The sequence below is a fragment of the Acomys minous genome, assembly GCF_964271855.1.
Source record: "Acomys minous genome assembly, chromosome: 16".
NCBI classification, from domain to species: domain Eukaryota; kingdom Metazoa; phylum Chordata; class Mammalia; order Rodentia; family Muridae; genus Acomys; species Acomys minous.
Genome location: NC_140498.1, coordinates 52016791 through 52037348, shown reverse-complemented (window position 1 = coordinate 52037348; position 20558 = coordinate 52016791). Strand labels below are relative to the sequence as shown.

The 20558-nt window shown below is 43.7% G+C and overlaps 1 protein-coding gene across 4 annotated transcripts in view; it reads left to right on the top strand.

Moving 5' to 3' along the window:
- MARF1 (meiosis regulator and mRNA stability factor 1) overlaps positions 1 to 20558 on the top strand; it is a 47786-nt gene that overhangs the window by 10202 nt on the left and 17026 nt on the right. For 3 of the 4 annotated variants that reach the window (XM_084763513.1, XM_084763511.1, XM_084763510.1), the window contains exons 6-20: positions 1314 to 1431; positions 2262 to 2434; positions 5565 to 5990; positions 6183 to 6337; positions 6425 to 6583; positions 6699 to 6782; positions 7686 to 7875; positions 9032 to 9210; positions 10473 to 10553; positions 13280 to 13516; positions 13601 to 13720; positions 14257 to 14432; positions 18621 to 18841; positions 19552 to 19694; positions 19799 to 19932. In XM_084763513.1, the coding sequence (XP_084619639.1) occupies positions 1314 to 1431; positions 2262 to 2434; positions 5565 to 5990; positions 6183 to 6337; positions 6425 to 6583; positions 6699 to 6782; positions 7686 to 7875; positions 9032 to 9210; positions 10473 to 10553; positions 13280 to 13516; positions 13601 to 13720; positions 14257 to 14432; positions 18621 to 18841; positions 19552 to 19694; positions 19799 to 19932 (2596 nt within the window). The remainder of the gene's footprint in view (positions 1 to 1313; positions 1432 to 2261; positions 2435 to 5564; positions 5991 to 6182; positions 6338 to 6424; positions 6584 to 6698; positions 6783 to 7685; positions 7876 to 9031; positions 9211 to 10472; positions 10554 to 13279; positions 13517 to 13600; positions 13721 to 14256; positions 14433 to 18620; positions 18842 to 19551; positions 19695 to 19798; positions 19933 to 20558) is intronic. The other variant, XM_084763512.1, reaches the window with a different exon arrangement.

The window sequence follows — 20558 nt, the reverse complement described above, 5'->3', positions numbered from 1 at the left end:
CTACAGAAAACTCGTCTCCAAAAAACAAGTTAATCAGCTGTGGTAGCAGAAAAAGTGCATGTTATTACTTGGGTTGTTTTATTTAAAATTCCAAATCCAAATTGAGTTAGTGATGTTATTGTTTTTGTTTTCAAATGAGAGAAAGCCACACAGTTTTTCCTAGGATGCTGAAATTTAAACATTTGATCTTTCAGTAACTCTGCTTGTACCTTGATGCTCTGTGCTGTAGTGGCTGCGTATGCTGTCTGGTTTGGCTTCATTCCTGCTCTCTGTCTGAGCCGAACATACGGAATGGATGTAGTATTTGCAATTTACAGTTGAAATTGAGGCTCTAAGAAACCACTTTCTTATTGTGTTGCCAAGAAATGAAAGAATTAGAGTAATTATGTATTTAGAGACAAAGTCTCACCAGATAGCTCTGGCTGGCCTAGAATTTGGTATGTAGGTAAGGCTAGCCTTGAACTCATAGATCTGCCTATCTCTGTCTCCTGAGTGCTGAGATTAAAGCATGAACCACACTACATTCAGCATTAAGAACTAAATTTAAATCAAGTCAGGCTGACCTCAAAGCTAAAGATAGAATCCAAATGTTTTGACTCTTAGGTAAATAATGCCATTGACATTTCATATTTTTGCATAGAATTATATATTTATGTACAACATACAAATATATATATCTATATTGCATATCCTATGATACATATACTTACACAAACTGGAGACAGCTTTGTTTGCGTGTAATAGTCTTAACAGGAGTCAGTGTTTTTGGCTTCCACAGGGATGTTATTCCCTCTTCCGTCTGTCATGCAGCCCCAGATCCTGTAGGCTTCAGACAGTAGATGACACAGACAGGTGGTAAAATGCAGTCCCACAGTGTACCTTAACCTTACCATTTGCAGATTGTGGCCAAGATGTATTGTGGGAAGCTTGGTGACTTGGAATTTGATTTTCTCTTCCTTCTTCTTTTCTAAAGGGGGATAAAAGAAGTTCAAAAGCAATTAGAAATGAGACTTGGGACACTAATTTCTCCACTTTTTGTGTGGAGGACTAGTTCTGAAACTACTGAGATCCAGTTATAACCGTCTCATTCCCAACAATAATAATCGGAGAGCTTCTTCCCTTGTGTGTTATCCACTAGGGGCCAGGCGGAGCATTTCTGTAATCCCAGCATTCTGGAGGCTGAGGCAGGAGGATCAAGAATTTAAGGCTAGCCTGGGTTACACAGTGAGACTTGCTTAAACAATTGTGGGCTAAGTATGTGGCAGTTTTCTAACCCTAGTTCCTGTTCAATGACCCTTTTATAATGGTCACAGGTAACCGTTGCTCACATAAATGCTACTGCAAAGAATGCTGCTGATGATAAACTCCGCCAGAGCCTGCGGAGGTTCGCAAATACGCACACTGCTCCAGCTACTGTGGTTCTTGTGTCAAGTAAGTGTCAAAGCATCTGCTAGTTTCAGCCACACTCACTGCACGAGAATTATCAGAAATGTACAAGAATCGTAGAGAGGTGAATACAGGGCATGCAGTGATGATTGTTGACAACTGTTGAGGGAAACAGCTGAGCCTACAGCCTGGTGTGGTGGCTTATCCCTATAATCCCAGTGTGTAGGAGGCCAAGGCAGGAGGCTCGTAAGTGAGGGCCAGCTTGGGCTACATAGTAAGCACTTGATAGAAAAACATTAAGCGAGAAGAAAAAGAGTCGGAATTTTTAGATGTTCTCCATGAGTTATTGGAGGGACAGTTTATTCAATAAAATGGTTTGTGTTGGGTGGGGCTAAGTATTTTCTCTCCCTCAATTTTTTTGGGTTTTTGTTGCTGTTATTGGTTGGTTGGTTGGTTTTGGTTTTTCGAGACAGGGTTTCTCTGTGTAGCCATGACTGTCCTGGACTCACTTTGTAGACAAGGCTGGCCTTGAATTCACAGAGATCCACCTGCCTCTGCCTCCCCGAGTGCTGGGATTAAAGGTGTATGCTATGCCCGGCTCATAATTATAACTTAAAAATGCAAGGTGAATATTTTTCAGATTTTCATTCCCCCAACGTGTTAATACCTACTTCTTGTTAATATTAGAAGGAAGCTATGTCTTGGGTGTGTGATATGATTGTCCTGTCATGTTAACTCTTCGCAGGAAAATGTGTTCCAATCAAAAAGGGGAGAGTAACTGAGTCTAAGGCAGTCCTGCCTGTCTGCTTGGTCATGCCACTAACCGTCCAGGGCTGTCTCTGCTGAGTGTTTCTAATATTTGTCTCTTCTTTCAGCTGATGTCAATTTTGCGCTGGAGCTCAGTGATCTGCGGCACAGGCATGGCTTCTACATCATTTTGGTGCATAAAAACCAGGCCTCTGAAGCCTTGTTACACCACGCTAACGAGCTGATCAGATTTGAGGAGTTCATTTCTGATCTGCCTCCCAGGTTACCCCTGAAGATCCCTGTGAGTAGGCTTCCGTTGCTTTTTCTGTTTTCTATGGTAGAGTTTGGAGATTGAGGGACCACACCATCCTTGGTAAGGGGTCACCAGGGCCAGGGGTGCTTTTCTTTGTAAGAGGTTGATCAGAGTTTGAAATAACCTTGGAAACCTCACATTCTTTCTCTTGAACAGATACAGATGAGTTTTCTTTTTTTTTTTTTTTTTTTTTTTTTTGGTTTTTCGAGACAGGGTCTCTCTGTGTTAGCCTTGGCTGTCCTGGACTCACTTTGTAGACCAGGCTGGCCTCGAACTCACAGCGATCCGCCCGCCTCTGCCTCCCGAGTGCTGGGATTATAGGCGTGCGCCACCACGCCCGGCCTTCTTTTCTTTCTTTTTTTTTTTTGGTTTTTCGAGACAGTTTCTCTGTGTAGCCTTGGCTGTCGTGGACTCACTTTGTAGATAAACCAGGCTGGCCTCAAACTCAGAGCAATCCGCCTGCCTCTGTCTCCTGAGTGCTGGGATTAAAGGTGTGTGCTACCACACCTAGTTCAGATGAGTTTTCTTTAGTGCTTTTCAAACTTGTCTAGAGAACCAGCTTTGGGTTTACCTCAGGGATAGGCACTAATCACTGTCCCCAAGGCTAGAGGTACTTTGTATCATATGGATGAAACAGTGGAGGAAGAATTATTGTTTTGCTCCCAGGTATTATGGGTAGAAAGCATGGCAAGAGCTTACACACTCGTGTGTCTGTCTTCAGATAAACAGAGCAATTGTGAATCTCTTGGGTAGTTTTTTGTTTTGTTTTGTTTTTCCTAAGCTGCAGCAGGCCGCAGAGACTGCTTTTTGCAGTGTTTTTCTTGTCATGCATGGGTGCCATTGGATGTTATAGGCCATACATACTAGGAGAGTGTAAGCACATTCCCAGGAGCAGCATTCTGTTATCATTCTGTTAGAATTGATTTGGGATAAGGGTGATTGCCACAGTGTTGAGCCAAGGGTGATTGCCACATGTGTACATGTTTAGGAATGCATGTGTAACTGTTTTTTGTTTTGTTTTGTTTTGTTATTTTGTTTTGTTTTTTGTTTGTTTGTTTGTTTGTTTTCGAGACAGGGTCTCTCTGTGTACCCTTGGCTGTCCTGGACTTACTTTGTAGACTAGGCTGGCCTCGAACTCACAGCGATCCACCAGTCTCTGCCTCCCGAGTGCTGGGATTATAGGCGTGCACCACCACGCCTGGCTCACATGTGTAACTCTGAAAGAAATTCTAACAGTGATAGAAAGGCCCTCTAGTGTAGGTGTTCCAGGAGGATGACAGTCTTGTACAGTAAATCCATTTTAAATATATAATTTAATAACTTTACAGTCGGCAGGTATATTTTATAAATGATCCTGTGCAACTCATACTGTGACATATACCTGTAATCTCAGTATTTAGAAGTTAGGAGCAGGGTATCGAAAGTTCCAGGCCAACCTCGGTTGGATAGTCTTGTCCCACCAGGGCATCCAGTGTTCTCACAGGAGGTAGAAGTTAGTGCTTAGGAAGGAAGCAGGTTGACAGCAGAACAGAGGCTAAGCTCAGATCTTCCAGCCCACCTGCTAGTCCTAGGTGCCTGCAAGCCCAGCGTCTGCCATAGTCAAAACTATGTGAGGGACAATCCACAGTTGGAGGCTGCAGACTGTGGAGATCTGTGGCTGCAGCTGCATTACCTGCCTTGTCTTTCGTATCTGTCTTGTGCTCTCTAACTGTAAATGCCATTAAATCAGTCATGGTATTTTGGCAGAGAGGTTGTCCATGTGGATGTTTTCTCACTTAGTAGAGTGGTAATGGCACAGTTTTTCTTTCCTGTTCTTCAGTCCAGCCCTTCAGCTTTGTGTTAGCTTTGCCTGGGTTTTGAGTTGGCAGGTGTCACAGGAAGAGTGATATTTTGTTGATGGTTGGTTGACAAAACCCAAGTAAAAAGTAAATTTTCAATACAAAAATAATGTCAGTGTAAAAACAAAAATAACATGTAGAGCACAAATGCACATAGTCTTACCTAAGGGGACCACTGTTTACAGTTAAGCATTGTTTTCCAAATGTTTAAAAAGAAAAAGAAAGAAGGAAAAAAACTTAAAGTCAAATCTCTTTTTTTAACTTAATATCATAACTTGGGTACATTTCCATGTCCATGTAAAATACTGGTATGAATCGCCCATATTTTAGCCATTCGAATGCTGAGTGCCAAGCTGGGCAGTGATGTCACATGCTTTTAATTCCAGCATTCGGGAGGCAGAGGCAACAGATCTTTAAGTTTGAGGTTAGCCTGGGCCATAGAGAGAGTTCCAGGACAGCCAGGGGATAAAGAGAAACCCTGCCTGTCTTGGAAAAACAAAATAAAACAAACAAAAAGGAATACTGACTGACAGCATGCCTGTGCCTGACCATTGATTTGTTTAAGCAGTCTGCCTGTTACTGGATACATGTTTCTACTCAGTTTTTTAGCATTCTCAGCTGTGGTGGCTTTGGGTCAGAAGTCCTGGGCAAGGTCTTACTTGTTCTCCAAGAAAGCAATATTGATTCCTACTCTTATCAGTGAGAAGTACGGGTGTCTTTACTGTGTTTGCCTGTGCAATAGGTGAAAAGTACTATCTGTCTATAGTTACCCCACCCCACCCCCTTTTTTTTTTCAAATCTCGGTTTCTTTTGCTGTTGACCTTGACTATTTTTTGTGGCTCCCAGCTTTAGCACTCTCCACAGTTATCTCCCTTCTCCTAGCATCTTGGCTGTTCTTTTTCTTGATACACACATTCCAGGTTATCTGGAAGGGTTCTAACCACAGAAGTAACATGCTATTGTCTGACCTGTGCAGTTGACTAGTTTTTTATATTTACTGAGTTGTACCTGCAGTTTGAAATGGTTTCCATGTGGTGTCTGCCAGTCAGTGATGATCCCTTCTCGTCCCAGGCAGCTAGTCACCAGTCTAGGCTGGTCTTTTCTGGACATTGTACAGAAACATGATCACTCATTACATCTGTGGAAGCCACGTTACACTGAAGAGATTTGCCCTCTCCCTTTCTGTGCATTAGCTGAGTGGAGACAACCCATGTTCTTACTTTGAAATTGAATGTGCACTTTAGACGGAACCTGATGTAACACTTTTCCTGTACCTACAGTGCCACACTCTGCTCTACGTTTATAACCTACCAGCAAATAAAGATGGCAAGAGCATCAGCAACAGGCTCAGGCGCCTGTCTGATAACTGTGGTGGCAAAGTGCTGAGTATCACAGGCTGCAGTGCAGTCCTCCGCTTCATAAGCCAGGACAGTGCGGAGCGGGCCCAGAAGCGCATGGAAAATGAAGATGTCTTTGGTAACAGGATCATTGTGTCCTTTACTCCAAAACACAGAGAATTCTTTGAAGCCAAGAATTCAAATGTAATTGCCGATAAAACGAAGTCTCCCAAAAAAGTTAAGAACACAAAATTGTGCTTCATCAAAGACACAGGTGAACAGTCACCCAGTGCCAAAGCCATGCCTGGGAAAGGATTACAGGCTAATTCTGGATCTGCTACAAAACCCACAAACATTAAAAGTTTACAGGTACTTCTGACATCTCTTGCTTGTTGAAGTCTGGGGCAGGTTTGCTTTCTTCCTGTGTGTGCTGTGCCTGCTGCCTCTTGTTGTGTCCTCTTACTTTGGGTTTTGCTAAGCCTCATTCACTTGAGTCTTCGTTTCGAATCTGTCCCATCTGGGGTACTTAGGCTTAAGGCCACTGCACTTGTGTCTTTAAAGGAGTTGTGCCGAATGGAATCAAAGACTGGCAGCAGAAACAGTGACCACCAGCAAGGCCATGGGAGGCTGACAGTACTGCCCAACAGCAGCGCAAGCATGTCAGTGCCCACCTTGAACACAGGTGTGACGGAGCCACTCTACAGAGGCAGTCAGAAGTATGTCCAGTCTTTCTTTCTTGATAGCTGCTTCTATGAAACTGTGTGAGACCTATGACATTACCCTCAAATTCTCCCTCCTGTTAGAAAAGAGAACCTCAGTTCCCAGAATGTGACCAGCTCTCCTGTAGAGAAGAAGGAGAGAGAGGAGGCTGTCTTCCAAGTGAGCTACCCGTCAGCATTCAGTAAGCTGATCGCCTCAAGGCAAGGCAGCCCTATGCTCACCTCTCAGTCTTGGTCTCCAAGGTAAGTCCAACTTTCTCGCCAGTAGGGTGATACGTAACAGTAAGGCTGTAGGCTACTGCATTAGTTATTGAGACAGTACAGAGGGAGAGACAGGTCTGCCATCTCTCACTTCCAGGCTCTCCCTTCAGGTTACCATAGCTGACACTCATTCAGAGGCAATGCTTTCCTCCATTGTTTCTTCCTCCATTTGGAAATCTAGGTAAGTCCATGTCAACAGGGAAGGACATTAAGATGTCCTTATGGCCAGGTGTGGTGGTGCATGCCTGTATTCCCACCATTTGGGAAGATCATGAGGCTGGGTTATGTAGTGAGTTCAAGGCCAGCCTGTGTAACTTCGCAAGACCTTGAATAAAAACTACCAGCTAAACAAACAGCATCTTGCACTCTTTGTGTTCAGGGAAGCTGAAATGAAGTGTGCATTGGGTGCTCTTAATATGGCACTTTGTAGGAGGCTGCTGGGAACCCACTTTGTGAGACTTGGCAGATGGGGCTGCCAAAAGGCCAGTTCTTACACTACAAAAGCCAAGCATAGTGTCACATGCCTTTGATCCCAGCACTTGGGAGACAAGAGTCTTGCGTCTCTATGAGATCGAGTCCAGCCTGATCTGCACAGCAAATTTCAGGACAGCAAGAGCTAAACAGTGAGACTCTGTCTTAAAAAATTAAATCACTACAGAAAGGAAATAAATAATTTCAAGTAACAGTCGACACCAGATCCTGCCTTATGTATTATACTAGGCCTTTTAAGTCAGAGGAAGCTAAAAATTTACATAAGCATTGTAGACTAAATTCGTAAGACTAAAATGGAGAAAGTGGAATTTCAATTCAGCAAGGCTTCCTAAATTTTGTCCCTTTTTGCTTTAACTATTTCTGTGAAATAACATTTGATACTGGATAATTTTTTTTATTGAGGTCCACTCATAGTTCTTTAGAGATTAAACCTAAATCAGCATAGGTTTAAGGTGAAACTAATTGCAAAATCAGATAGGGAAGGATTTTTGGTTTGGTTTGGTTTTTTGGGTTTTTTTATTCACTCCAGACAAAGCCAGAATGGCAGCACCTTGGTGCATAGAATGGTTCATATCTTGTGTGTCTTCTGCAGGAGTATGTCTCCAAACCTTTTAAACAGAGGCTCACCACTTGCGTTCAACGTTGCCAATCCCAGCAGTGGTGCCGACTGCACAGAGCCATTTGCAAATGGTGTTGACATCCAGGTCAGCAATGTGGACTACAGGCTGTCCCGGAAGGAGCTACAGCAGCTCCTCCAGGAAGCCTTTTCCAAGCATGGCCAGGTACTCTTGTTGTTTGGGTAATTGGTTTGCATTTTTGGGAGTGGGTGGTATTATCAAGACAAGATCTCAACTCTTTAACTTCAAACATGTGAGAGTCTTGCCTCAGCTTCCCAATTGATGTGAAAGACAGAAGCCACAGTGCTCAGCTTTACTCTTTGAATTTTTACAAAGACTTACTTTAAAATTAATTATGTGGGTTTATGTGTGTCTTTGTGTGAGTATGTATGTGGGTGCCTTTGGAGGCCAGAGGTGTCCAGATATCTTGGAGCTGAAGTTTCAGGAGGTTTTAAGCTGCCTAATATGGATGCTTTGAAGAGTAGCGTAAGTTCTTAACTGTTGAGCTGTTTCTCCAGCTGCCATACCCTGCCCCCCAACTCTTGTTCTTGTGGTTTCACCCTTGGTGCAGTTCAGTGCCACAGGGCCTAATTGAACACATGGGTAGGCCTGGGCAGGTTTGAACTTCTTTTCCCTTATCTGTGTTAGAAGAAATGTAGAACTCATAGTTTTTAGGACCTCACCCCAGAGAAGATGAAGCTAGCCATGAGAAGTGCATGTCATAGGCAGAGGGACTCACTAAGAGCTACGTGCAGAAATACAGAAAGTCTAAAGCAGTGACTCTCAACTTTCCTAAGGCTGACCCTTTAATACGGTTCCTCATGCTATGATGACCCGCCAACCATTGTTGCTCTTTCATAACTAATTTTGCTACTGTTATGAATTATAATGTAAGTATCTGATATGCAGGATATCTGATAGACACTCTGTGAAAGGGTTATATGACCCCATCCCACCCCCAAAGGGTTTGCTGCCCACAAGTTGAGAACCACCAGTCTAAAGTAGTGTTGGCTACTTCTCAGTGTACCCACCCCAGCGTTAAGATGCAGTTTATGAAAAAATGCACCTTTCATAGAACTTGCAGAGAAGTTTTCTGAGTCTGCCTCTGAGCATGGCTTGTGCGAGAGCAAAAAGGCAGACTGACTAGCTCCTTTGAAGATCATCTACACTCTGGTCACCTGCAGTACTTTATTCAGACAAGTTACTCTGTGCAGGCTCTGACGTCTGTTAGCATATTGTTCAACAGTTTACTCTCACTTTTGAAGTTGACAGACTCTAGGTAGATACTGGCAGTGCTCTGTTTTATTTTGTCCTTTTGTAGGTGAAGAGTGTTGAGCTCAGTCCCCATACCGATTACCAGCTCAAGGCCATTGTACAGATGGGAAACCTGCAAGAAGCAATCTGTGCCGTGAACAACCTCCACAGGCACAAAATTGGCAGCAAGAAGATCCTGGTCTCACTCTCCACAGGAGCTGCCAACAAGTCACTCGCTTTACTAAGGTATAAAACAACATCCAAGCCGTTCACTTTAGGATATAACAGCTGACCCACAGACAGTTTGGGAAATAATAAAAATAGATTTTTATCACATTCCCCTTCATCCTGTATGCAGTGTGGTTATTGTTAAATGATAGGGTTTAAAATCTACCCTCTGGCTTTTGTTCAAGTCATTAAGCAAAAGCCAAACACAGCTTGAATTTGGCAGACCTTTGAGAGTGAAGGAACATACTGCATACCCAAAACAGGTCCCAAGACTAGCAGATCTCTGTAGCAAAATGCAGAATTCTTCACTAGAAGTGTAAAGTCCTCATGTACCTCCCTGATGACTGAACCAGTGTGAGCTCTTGGACTGTTCAGAGCAAGTCTTCATGCTGCTTTGGCTCAACTGCTGTGAGGAGCTAGTAAAGTAAGATTCACTGAGTTCTGGAATATTTCTACTTGACCAGTACTTAAAGTTGTGGGTGTTTTTTGTTGTTTGTTGTTGTTTTTTCTTAGAATAAAAATAATACTCAGCTTTTTGCAGTGCTTGGGGAAGTTCAGCAAAATGGAGAAAACCCTCTATTCTGTGGCTCCAGACTATCCGCCCTTTCTAGTTAGATTTGTTTGTTTGTTGTATTTTTAGTACTTTTTTTGTAAAGAGTGATAAAGATGAAACTGTATGCAATTACATGTCCAGTCACATGCAGAAATCCCAGTCCCATATATCTAACATATAAGCCACACATGACAAAAGATAATTCAGACTGTTTGCCTTTGCTCTGAGTTAACCCAGTGTCTATCTCCCCATCCTCCTGGCCCCAGGAAAGTACATGTGGACTTCCTGTTACTGAGTCCCAAGGAATTACTTGATCAGTTTTCATGGCTTGCCCTTAAAATCCTTTTGATTTTCCTTTAACTTTTCTGAAAAGTAAACTCTAACATATCAAAAACTAGTAAGTTTACTTTGCTTGCATTTTGTGTTAGTTTTATGAACCTTTAAAAAAATATACTTGGGAAATATATATATACTTGGGGGCTGGAGAGATGGGTTGGAGGTTAAGAGCACTGCCTGCTCTTCCAGAGGTCCTGAGTTTAATTCCCAGCAACTACATGGTGGCTTACAGCCATTTATAGTGTGATCTAATTCCCTCTTCTGGCATGCAGGTGTACATGCAGGCAGAACACTGTATACATAATAAATACATCTTTAACACACACACACACGCACACACAGTAATATATGGGAGTAGTCTGTCCTCTAACTCATGGATTTTGTCCTACAGTGCAGAAACAGTGGCTATTCTTCAGGATGCTCCTGCCTGTTGTTTGCCTCTCTTTAAATTAATAGACATCTATGAAAAGAAGTAAGTTTTGTTTATTGTTCCATTGATGCAGTGGTAATTGGTGACTTCTATGCAAAAAAAAAAAAACAACAACAACAACAACAACGAAACTCTATAGTACTCAGCCTTAAGAACTTCTCACCAGGGAAAGAGCAAAACAGAGACAGTGCTGTTTAGATTGGAAATTTGACTCTAATACTTTTTTTTTTTTTAAAGCACATTTGACTTGAGTTCCTATCTTAAGGTTTTGTTGCTATGAAGAGACACTATGACAATGGCAAATCTTATAAAGGAAAACATTTTTTAAAAAAGGAAAGCATTGAACTGGGGCTGGCTTACTGTTGTAGATTTGGCTGTTAGACTCTAGAGGGCTCCTCTACCCCAGCTAGTTCCCATATAATTGAGACAGAGCCCTTCTAGAATTGTAAAAGCTTAGCCGGATGTAGTGGATGTAGTGGCGCACACCGTAACTGGGCAGGTATTAACCCTCTAGGCTATTTTGCTATTCCCAGCTACACACCCTAAATTACTTGCCTTAATTGTTCCTGTCTGGGTTCTTTTGTTCTATCAGGCCAGCCTTCATGGCCACATGCTCATAGTCCATATTGCCCCATGGTGACTTCCTTCTCTCTGGCTTCCTCTCCTCCTGCTACGTGTTCTAACTCTCTCTCCCCCTCCTGGCCTCCTGGTCCCTCTGAGACCCCAAGCCCAGGAACCTAAGCACTGCCCACTTCTCTTCTGCACGGTTACAGGCTTCAGCAACCTTATTAACCAATCAACTTTAAATTAGGTAGAGCAAGGTTTACACAAATACCAGTGTATGTTAGAATGTCTGGACAACAACCAGATCTTGGGAGCCAGTAATTAGCATTAGAATACATAGCACTAGACCAACCCCAACAGCTTACAGTTTCAGAGATTTAGTTTGTTGTTGTCACGGTGGTGTACAGGTAGGCGTGGAGGCCAGAGGATCAAGAGTTTAAGGCATTACCCAGCTGTGCCAGGCCAGACGTGAAATGCTCTCGGAAACCAAATAAATGGATGGGTGGATGGGCTAGAGCAGAGGTTCTCAACTTTTATGTAGTGACCCCTTTGGGGGTTGAATGACCCTTTCACAGGGGTCACATACCAGATATCCTGCATATCAGATATTTACATTGCTATTCATAACAGTAGCAAAATTAGTTAGCAAAACAGTAGCTAAAATAGCTTTATGGTTGGGGTCACCACAACATGAGGAACTGTTAGGGGTCACAGCATGAGGAAGGTGGAGAATCAGTGGGCTAGAGAGATGATGACTCAGCAGTTAAGAGTGACACTGACGGCTCTTGCAGGGGACCCAGATTCAATTCCTAGCTCACCCACCTATAATTCTTTCTCCAGTGGATCTGATGTCCTCTTCTGACCTCCAAGGGCACTACACATGTGTGGTGCACAGATATACATGTAGGCAAAACTTACATACACATCAAATAATTTTTAAAAAAGAAAATTCAAGAAAAAGAAAAAGGAAATTCAAGTGCCTGTGGAACAGGAGCCGATGACTGGTGTTGGGTAGGAAGCAAGCTGGCAGGGTAAAAGGTAAAAGACATCTGGTTGAGAGCGTTGTAGGTCAGACGGGAAACAGGAGCATGAAGCTCGAGTGGGAAGCACAGGCCTGGGTCTTGGTTTTGGGCATAAAAGTTCTAGGGCATCGTTGGATTCTCTATAGAGAGTTAGAGTGCATTCTAGAGGCTCTGAGTGAGATGTTGGTTGTGAAAGTAATGGCTGTTTGCTGAAGAGGCGTTAATTCTGATGAGCAGGGAAGCAGATAGGGCCAGAAGAGGTGGGAAGGAGGTAGAATTGGATAGAAGGCCAGGAAAGCAAACAAGGTCCCAGAGATAAGGGTAATTAGGAAAGATAACATGCCAGACATTGGGAAATCTTAGGGGGCTGACGAAACAAGATGAGGTTTGGGGATGACTAGGAACGTAGAGCCAGGAAGGAAGGGGATTAGAACCTGAGTAGAAATCAATCCTGAGAGCAATTATTTTTACTCTAAAGAAAACGAGAGTTTAAGACCAACAATGAGAGCACAGAGAAAATGCTTATCTCCTCGTGTAGGGAGACCTCAAGGATGGATGTAGGGCACTGGGAATGGAACCTGCAGAGGTAGGAAGGAATTGCCAATACCCAGGCCAAGCCCCACCCAGGCCTGGTTGCCCTCAGTCCTCACTCAGCACTATGAGATACAAGTTATCACTGCATTTTAAAGACCACAAAATTGAGACTCAAACTGCTTGTGTATCTTAACTAAGGTTATAAAGGCTGAAGTAGAGTCAGGATGTGAACTCAAGTCTGTCTACATCCAGAGCCTGGGCTTTTATGCTCCAACTATAGCAGGTCCAAGTCAGGGTTGAGGAGTCCAGGTACAGAGGACAGCGCTCCACAGTGCAGGTCAGTGTGGGTGAGGACATCTCTCTAAAGGAGTACACTTAGAGGGCAGTGGTTGGAGGTGACACATGTTGAGAGCATTCCCATCCCAGACACGTAGGTGAAGGAAGACACTGCCATGGGAAGGGGCTACCAAGGGATAGTTTGCTGTCGCCTGGCTGTATGACTTCAGGAGTAAAGGAGCTCAGTCAGTAGTTTGATTTTACTCATGGAGAGATGGGGAAGCCATTCTGTGTTCCTTAGGTAAACAGGACAGGTGTTTCTATATAATCAAAGAAAAACATTCTAAGCCAGCACCTCTTTTCTGTTCTTAGGTATGGACACAAGTTAAATGTGTCTGATTTATATAAATTAACAGACACAATTGCAATCCGTGAACAGGGAAATGGGCGGCTGGTGTGTCTCTTACCAAGTAGCCAGGCCCGCCAGAGCCCCCTGGGCTCTTCCCAGTCACATGATGGCTCCTCCACAAACTGCAGCCCAGTTCTGTTTGAAGAGTTGGAGTATCATGAACCTGTCTGCAGGCAGCACTGCACTAACAAGGACTTCAGGTACAGTGACGTGCTCCAGAGAGTGAGCAGGGAATGCTGTCCACGCCTGAAAAGTCAGCTCACTGTTTACTCTCTTTCCTGCAGTGAGCATGAGTTTGATCCAGACTCTTACAAGATTCCATTTGTGGTTCTTTCTTTGAAAGTCTTCGCACCTCAAGTTCATAGTCTTCTCCAGACCCACGAGGGCACCGTGCCTTTGCTAAGGTGAGCCATGGTAGCCATTGGGAGTAGAGTGCTTGTAGGGTCATTTCTGCAGTCTGCCTACTGATGGAACCAAGGATTAGAAAGAGGGCTCTGTCCTAGGGTTGAAGCTCTGAGGAATGGATTCATGCACTCAGTATTTCAACAAGAAACTGGCTTTATGTTGAATTTCACAAACATAAACATGAGGATAGTTTGGTTTTTGCCAAAAAGAGATGCATCTAAGTTGAAACCTGCACAGGTGCCAGGAGAATGCATCATTTCACCTGTGTTCAGGTTCCAAGGCTGTAAAGAAAATCATACAGTAGAGTACACTGAACTACTCTGGGCCATGGACAAAGGCCAGCTCCAAACTTGGTGGCTCTGACTATCCAAAGTGCTTTATCTCACTCCCTGCTGAACACTGCCTGGGGATTTCTGGAGCTCTTCATTAGACTGTGTCACAAAGGCAGTACTTCTCAACAGATACATGGTTAAAGCCTGCTCTTCAGCCTGCAGTGCCCTTTTCATTATTTTTACTTAACTTTTTGTCCCTTCAGCTTTCCAGATTGCTATGCTGCGGAGTTTGGTGGCCTAGAAATTACACAAGACAGCCACAGGGGTGTCCCCTTGGAGCACTTCATCACCTGCATTCCAGGAGTGAACATTACCACCGCTCAGAATGGTGTCAAAGTAGTGAGGTGGATTCACAACAAGCCCCCGCCTCCCAACACTGGTAAGTGGGCCGATGTCAGGGGTTGAGCCCTAAGCTCCCAGCCATCTACAGGAAGGCCAGGAGGAAGTTGTGGCTTTGAGTTCAAACAGCAGCACCATTTTCACCAGGTGTCTCCTCTAATCATTTTTGTTTTTGTTTTTGTTTTTGTTCTTGTCACTTTAAAACCTGATCCTAGCCCCCTCCCTCCTTTCTTCTCAGGCCTACCTTCGAGCCTCTCTTCTCCTCCTCCCCCATTCCCTCATCTCCTCAGAGAAAGGGAGGCCCCTGAGGGGAACCAACCCACCCTGGTACCTCAAGTCACAGAAGGACTTAGAGCATCTTCTCCCACTGAGGCCAGACAAGGCAGCCCAGCTAGGGGAAAGGGATCCAAAGGTAGACAACGGAGTCAGAGATATCCCCTACTACCACTGTTAAAGGGCCCACATGATGACCATGCTGCACATCTGTTACATGTGTGTAAGGGGTCTAGAGCCTATGCAAGTTCTTTGCTTGATGGTTCAGTCTCTTTGAGCCCCCATGGGCCCAGGTTAGTTTACTCTGTACGTCTCTTCGTGCTGTCCTTGACCCTCTGGCTCCTTCTATCATTCTTCCCACTCTTCCACAAAACTTCCCGAGCTTACCCTATTGCTTGGCTGTGGGTCTCGGCATCTGTTGCCATCAGCTGCTGGATGAAACCTCTCAGAAGACAGTTGTGCTAGGCTCCTGTCTACAAACATAGCAGGGTATCATTAATAGTGTCAGAGGCTGGCTCTTTGCCATGGGGTGGGTCTCAAGTTGGGCCATTTATTGGTTGGCCATTCCCTCAATCTCTGCTCCGTCTTTATCCCTACACTTCTTGTAGGCAGGACAGATTTGGGACGAAGCTTTTATGAGTAGGGTGGTGTCCTTCCTTCTACTGGAAGTCCCACCTGGCTACAGGAGGAGGCAACTTCAGGCTCCATATCCCCCACTGTTAGGGATCTCAGCTAGGGTCATCCCCATAGAATCCCTGAGGATTTCCCTGTCCCATAGATGATTCCACTGATTTTTGTTCTCCCGGTGCCCCCTCCCCCACTCTCCCTACATCTGATCACTGTCCCCACTCCCACATAGCTTCCCCCCCCCCCAATTACTTCAAATGAAATTCAACTTCTACTTCTTCAGGAGATTCAAGCATCCTCCCTTGGCCGCCCATCTAGGCTTCTTTGGTCTGTGGTTGTGGCATGGTTATCCTATATATTATGGCTAGTATCCACTCATGAGTCAGTAGATGCCGTACCTATCTTTCTGTGTCTGGGTTACCTCGCTCAGGATGATCTTTTCTAGTTCCATCCCTTTGCCTGCAAATTGCATATCTTTATTTTTAATAGCTGAGTGGTATTTCATTGTGTAAATGTACCATAGTTTACTTATCCATTCTTCGGTTGAGGGTATCTAGATTAGTCCAGTTTCTGGCTATTATGAACAAAGCTGCTATGACCATAGTTGACCAAGTGCATCTTCCTGTTGTATGGTAGAGCGTCTTTTGGGTATATGCCCAGGAGTGAAGTAGCTGGGTCTCAAGGTAGATCTACTTCCAGTTTTCTAAGAAATGTCCAGATTGATTTCTAAAGTAGCTGTACAAGTTTGCATTCCCACCTGCAGGTAGAGGAGTATTCCCCTTGCTCCCCTCCTCCCCAGCATGGGCTGTCACTTGAGGGTTTTAATCTTAGCCTTTCTGATGGGTGTAAGATGGAATCTCAGAGATGTTTTGATTTGCATTTCCCTGATGACTAAGGATGTTGAGCATTTCTGTGTTTCTTGGCCATTGTCTGTTTAGCTCTGTACCCCCCACCCCTTTTTTTGTTTTGTTTCATTTTGCGCCACCATGCCTGACTTTCTTGAATTCTATGTATTTTGGATATTAGCCTTTTGTCAGACGTAGGGTTGGTGAAAATCTTTTTCCATTATGTAGGGTGCTGTTTTGCCCTGTTGACGGTGTCCTTTGCCTTACAGAAGCTCTTCAGTTTTATGAGGTCCCATTTATTAGTTGTTGATCTTAGAACCTGTGCTATTGGTGTTCTGTTCAGAAAGTTGTCTCCTATGCCAATGAGTTCATAGCTATTTCCCACTTTCTCTTCTAATAGATTTAGTGCACCCGGTTTTATGTTACGGTCTTTGATTCACTTGGGCTTGAGTTTTGTGGAGGGTGATAAGTATGTGTTTTTCTACATGTAGCTATCCAGGCAGACCAGCACCATTTGTTAACGATGCTTTCTTTTTTCCACTGTGTGGTTTTTGGCCTCTTTGTCAAAATCATCAACCTGCTTTTATGCAAATACCATGCAGCTTGAACTCAGGGAGGATGATACCTCTGGAAGTTCTTTTATTGCACAGAATTGTTTTAGCTATCCTGGGTCTTTTATTTTCCCATATGAAGTTGATGGTTGCTCTTTCAAGGTCTGTAAAGAATTGTGCTGGAAGTTTGATGGGAATTGCATTGTATATGTAGATTGCCTTTAGTACAATGGCCATTTTGCTGTTAATCCTACTGACCCATGAGTGTGGGAGATCTTTCCATCTTCTGATCTCTTCTTCAGTTTCTTTCTTCAAAGTCTTGAAGTTCTTGTCATACAGGTCTTTCACTTGCCTGTTTAGAGTTACACCAAGAGATTTTATATAATTTGTGACTTTTGTGAAGGGTGTTGTTTCCTCAGTTTCTTTCTCAGCCTGTTTGTATACAGAGGGCTACTGATTTTTTTAAAAGTTAATTTGGTATTCAGCCATTTTACTGAAGGTGTTTATCAGCAGTAAAAGTTCTCTGGTAGAATTTTGGGGGTCACGTATGTATCTCCTCCGATCTTAAAAGTCTCCAGATGCTAAGGACACCTGCCATGAAGCCTAACAGGCTGACTTTGAGCCCTGGGATCCACGTGGTGGAAGGACAGAACCATCTCCTACATACATGAGTGCGCACGCTCACACACACACACACACACACACACACACACACACACACTTCTCTTTGGCCCTAATGTACCTTAGGCTTGCACCTCTGTTTAAAGCTAGAAGGGTAACCGAGAGCCTGGCCTGAGTCAGCAGCTCCTTCCTACCTGTCCTCTCCTCCCTCAGTCTTGGGCTGCACAGAGCCTATGGGAGACTCCCAACCTCTGTCTTGTGCTTTAAGTCCACCCACAAATCCCTTGAACTTCTCTATAAAGGTTTTTGTCTGATCTTTTTTAATGTTTTGCTTTTTGTTGTTTTGTTGTTGTCATCACTATTACTGTTGGAGACAGTGTCTTACATACATAATCAAGGCTTGTCTTGAACTCAGGATCCTCCCTTCAGCCTACCCTGCCCCAGTGCTGAGATTTTTTTTGGTGGCATTTGTCACTATGCCAGCTCTACTTAGGCCTTTTTTCTTTTTTTAATTCTTTTATATTGGTCTTTTGCCGGCGTTAATGTCTGTGTAAGAGTGTTAGAAGCCCTGGACCTGGAGTTACAAACAGTTGTGAGTTGCCATGTGGTTGATGGGAATTGAGCCCTGGTCCTTTGGTTAAGAGTCCTCTTAACCACTAAGCCACCTCTGCACAACCTTTTGTTGTTGTTGTTGTTGTTGTTGTTAAAGCTTTTTTTATGTGTTGTAAACACTTGAGACTACAAAAACCTGATGATGCAGATCTGTTTATCACAGCATTTAAGAGACAGAGGCAGGAAGATTGCTGTGAGTTTGATCTTCATAGGATGGCCTAGGGCTATATAAGAAGACCCTGTCTTAAAAAAAAATAGGTGTGTAGGTAAATCTGTTTCTGCCTCAAATTTCCATCCTGCTCCCCATGGCTTTCTGAGTAAAATTTTAACTCCATTATTGGTTAATTCCATTCTCATGGGCTACCTTCCTGGTGCCCATCTATACTGTGTCTGTGGGAAAAGTATGATCCACATGGCCAAGTGACAAATGGATCTTTGAAATATAGCCAATGTGGTCTGGGAAGTCCTTGTTAGTCTTCACTTCTGGCATAGCCCTGGAGTGTTTTGTGCTTCTCTTTGACACCTTTTGAGGATTAAGGCAAATGGTTTCCCCATCTGTAGTAAGATGGCCTGGTTATTTTGTTCTGTGGCACCTGTGTTGCTGCATAGGAATACTAAGCTAAAAACAGGAAATCGCCTTTCAGCCGATGAAGTCATGTCTGAGGTCTTATGTGTTTTGTTTCTGTTTCTCTTCTCTAGACCCTTGGCTTCTGCGTTCTAAAAGTCCTGTGGGTAATCCCCAGCTGATCCAGTTCAGTAGAGAAGTCATTGACTTACTGAAGAACCAACCATCTTGTATACTACAAATCAGCAATTTCATCCCTTCATACCATCACCATTTTGCAAAGCAATGCCGAGTTTCAGATTATGGATATTCCAAGCTGATTGAACTACTAGAAGCTGTGCCTCACGTTTTGCAGGTAAAGGATATGAGGCAGTGGTCTTCCCTGACTTCAGCTGCCATAGCCAGATACTCAGACAGAATAATGACCTCATTTCTCAGAAAACTAAAATCTGAGCTGAAATCTTTCTGTAAGGGCTTGCTTCAAAATGCAAGAGCCTTCTCAAGTTTTGAGGAAATGACAAATTTCCAACGTGAAAGAATTCCTTAGAGGCCGGTGGCCATCTTCCTTCTAGTGTCTATGGGCTGGCACCTGCTTTCCAGCAGTGTTCTCTGTAATGCTCATTACTGCAAGGGAGTATTTACTCACAGTTGGTACCTACCCTTTGTGAGTTAGACATTAGTCGCTGGGCTAAGATTTAGCATTGGATCCTGTCTAGACTGCCTATAACTTCCCTGAAGATAACGTTTTCATATTTCCCACTTGTTAAAAACACCTGAAAACCTTTAGCTGCCTTGTAGAGTTGCTGTCAGTCAGCCAGACTGAGCATGTGCTCTTCCTCTTGTGCTCGTGGTCTTCTGAGACAGCAGCACCTTGAAAACAAGCAGCTAAATGATCCTGGCCCCAGACATCTAGGCTGAATTGTGTCCATTTTAAATTGCAGACATTATATATTGACGGAGATAATCTGAGAGTAACAAGAGCAAGAAAGGCAGAGACAAGGTTGACACAAGAACATATCTTTTGAGTTCTTCATAGTATAAGTAATCAGAACATTTCATTTTCAGATTCTTGGAATGGGCTCCAAGCGTCTGCTGACCCTCACTCATAGGGCCCAGGTAAAGCGCTTTACTCAGGATTTACTAAAACTTCTCAAGTCCCAGGCCAGCAAGCAGGTCATTGTGAGAGAGTTCTCACAGGCTTATCATTGGTGAGTTGAATGGAAGCTTTAAAAAAAAAGCAGTCTTTTGTAAAGCTTATTACTATGGTAACGATTTTATTCATTCTTTGCCCATTTCCCATCTTAAAACATAGGTGTTTCTCAAAGGACTGGGATGTCACAGAATATGGTGTTTGTGAATTGACTGATATCATATCAGAGATCCCAGACACAACCATCTGCTTGTCCCAGCAAGATGATGACATGGTCATTGGTATCCGAAAAAGAGGTGTGTGGGCGAATGTTGTCTACCTCACTAATGCCTTTGTTTTTATTGTGCTGTTGGGTACTGACTTCTCTGTGTAGCCCAGGCTGGTCTTGACTTTCACTAGTACTCTGACCTCAGTCTTCTAAGAGCTGGGATTGTGAGCATGAGCCTAGTCAGTCGCCGTTTACTTTTACATGGAATAGTTTTGTGTGTGTGTGTGTGTGTGTGTGTGTGTGTGTATGTGTGTGTGTGTGTTTTAAGGGGGTGCTCTTTTCTCTCTCTTTCCGTGATTCTTAATGGTTTCTTGGGAAGTGCAGCTTGTAAACCTGTCTGGTATGCAGAATCTGTGTTCTGTAGAGGAAGGAAGCCATGTGCCCTATAAGGAAGCACACTGGTTAGCTGTGCACCGTTAATCCCAGCTGATGTTGCTGTGGGTTCAAGGTCAGCCTGGCCTACAGAGCAAGTCCCAGTACAGCCAAGGCTACACAGGAAAACCTTGTCTGGGGGTGGGGGGAGAAAGAAAGAAAGAAAGCTAGCTCACTGGTTTTTAAGAATCTACTCAAAAGGAGAGAAGAAACTGTATCTGGCATTTTATTAACTGCTTTTCAGCTAGTGTAGTGGTTTCTAGTGGCCATGTTATCTGATGC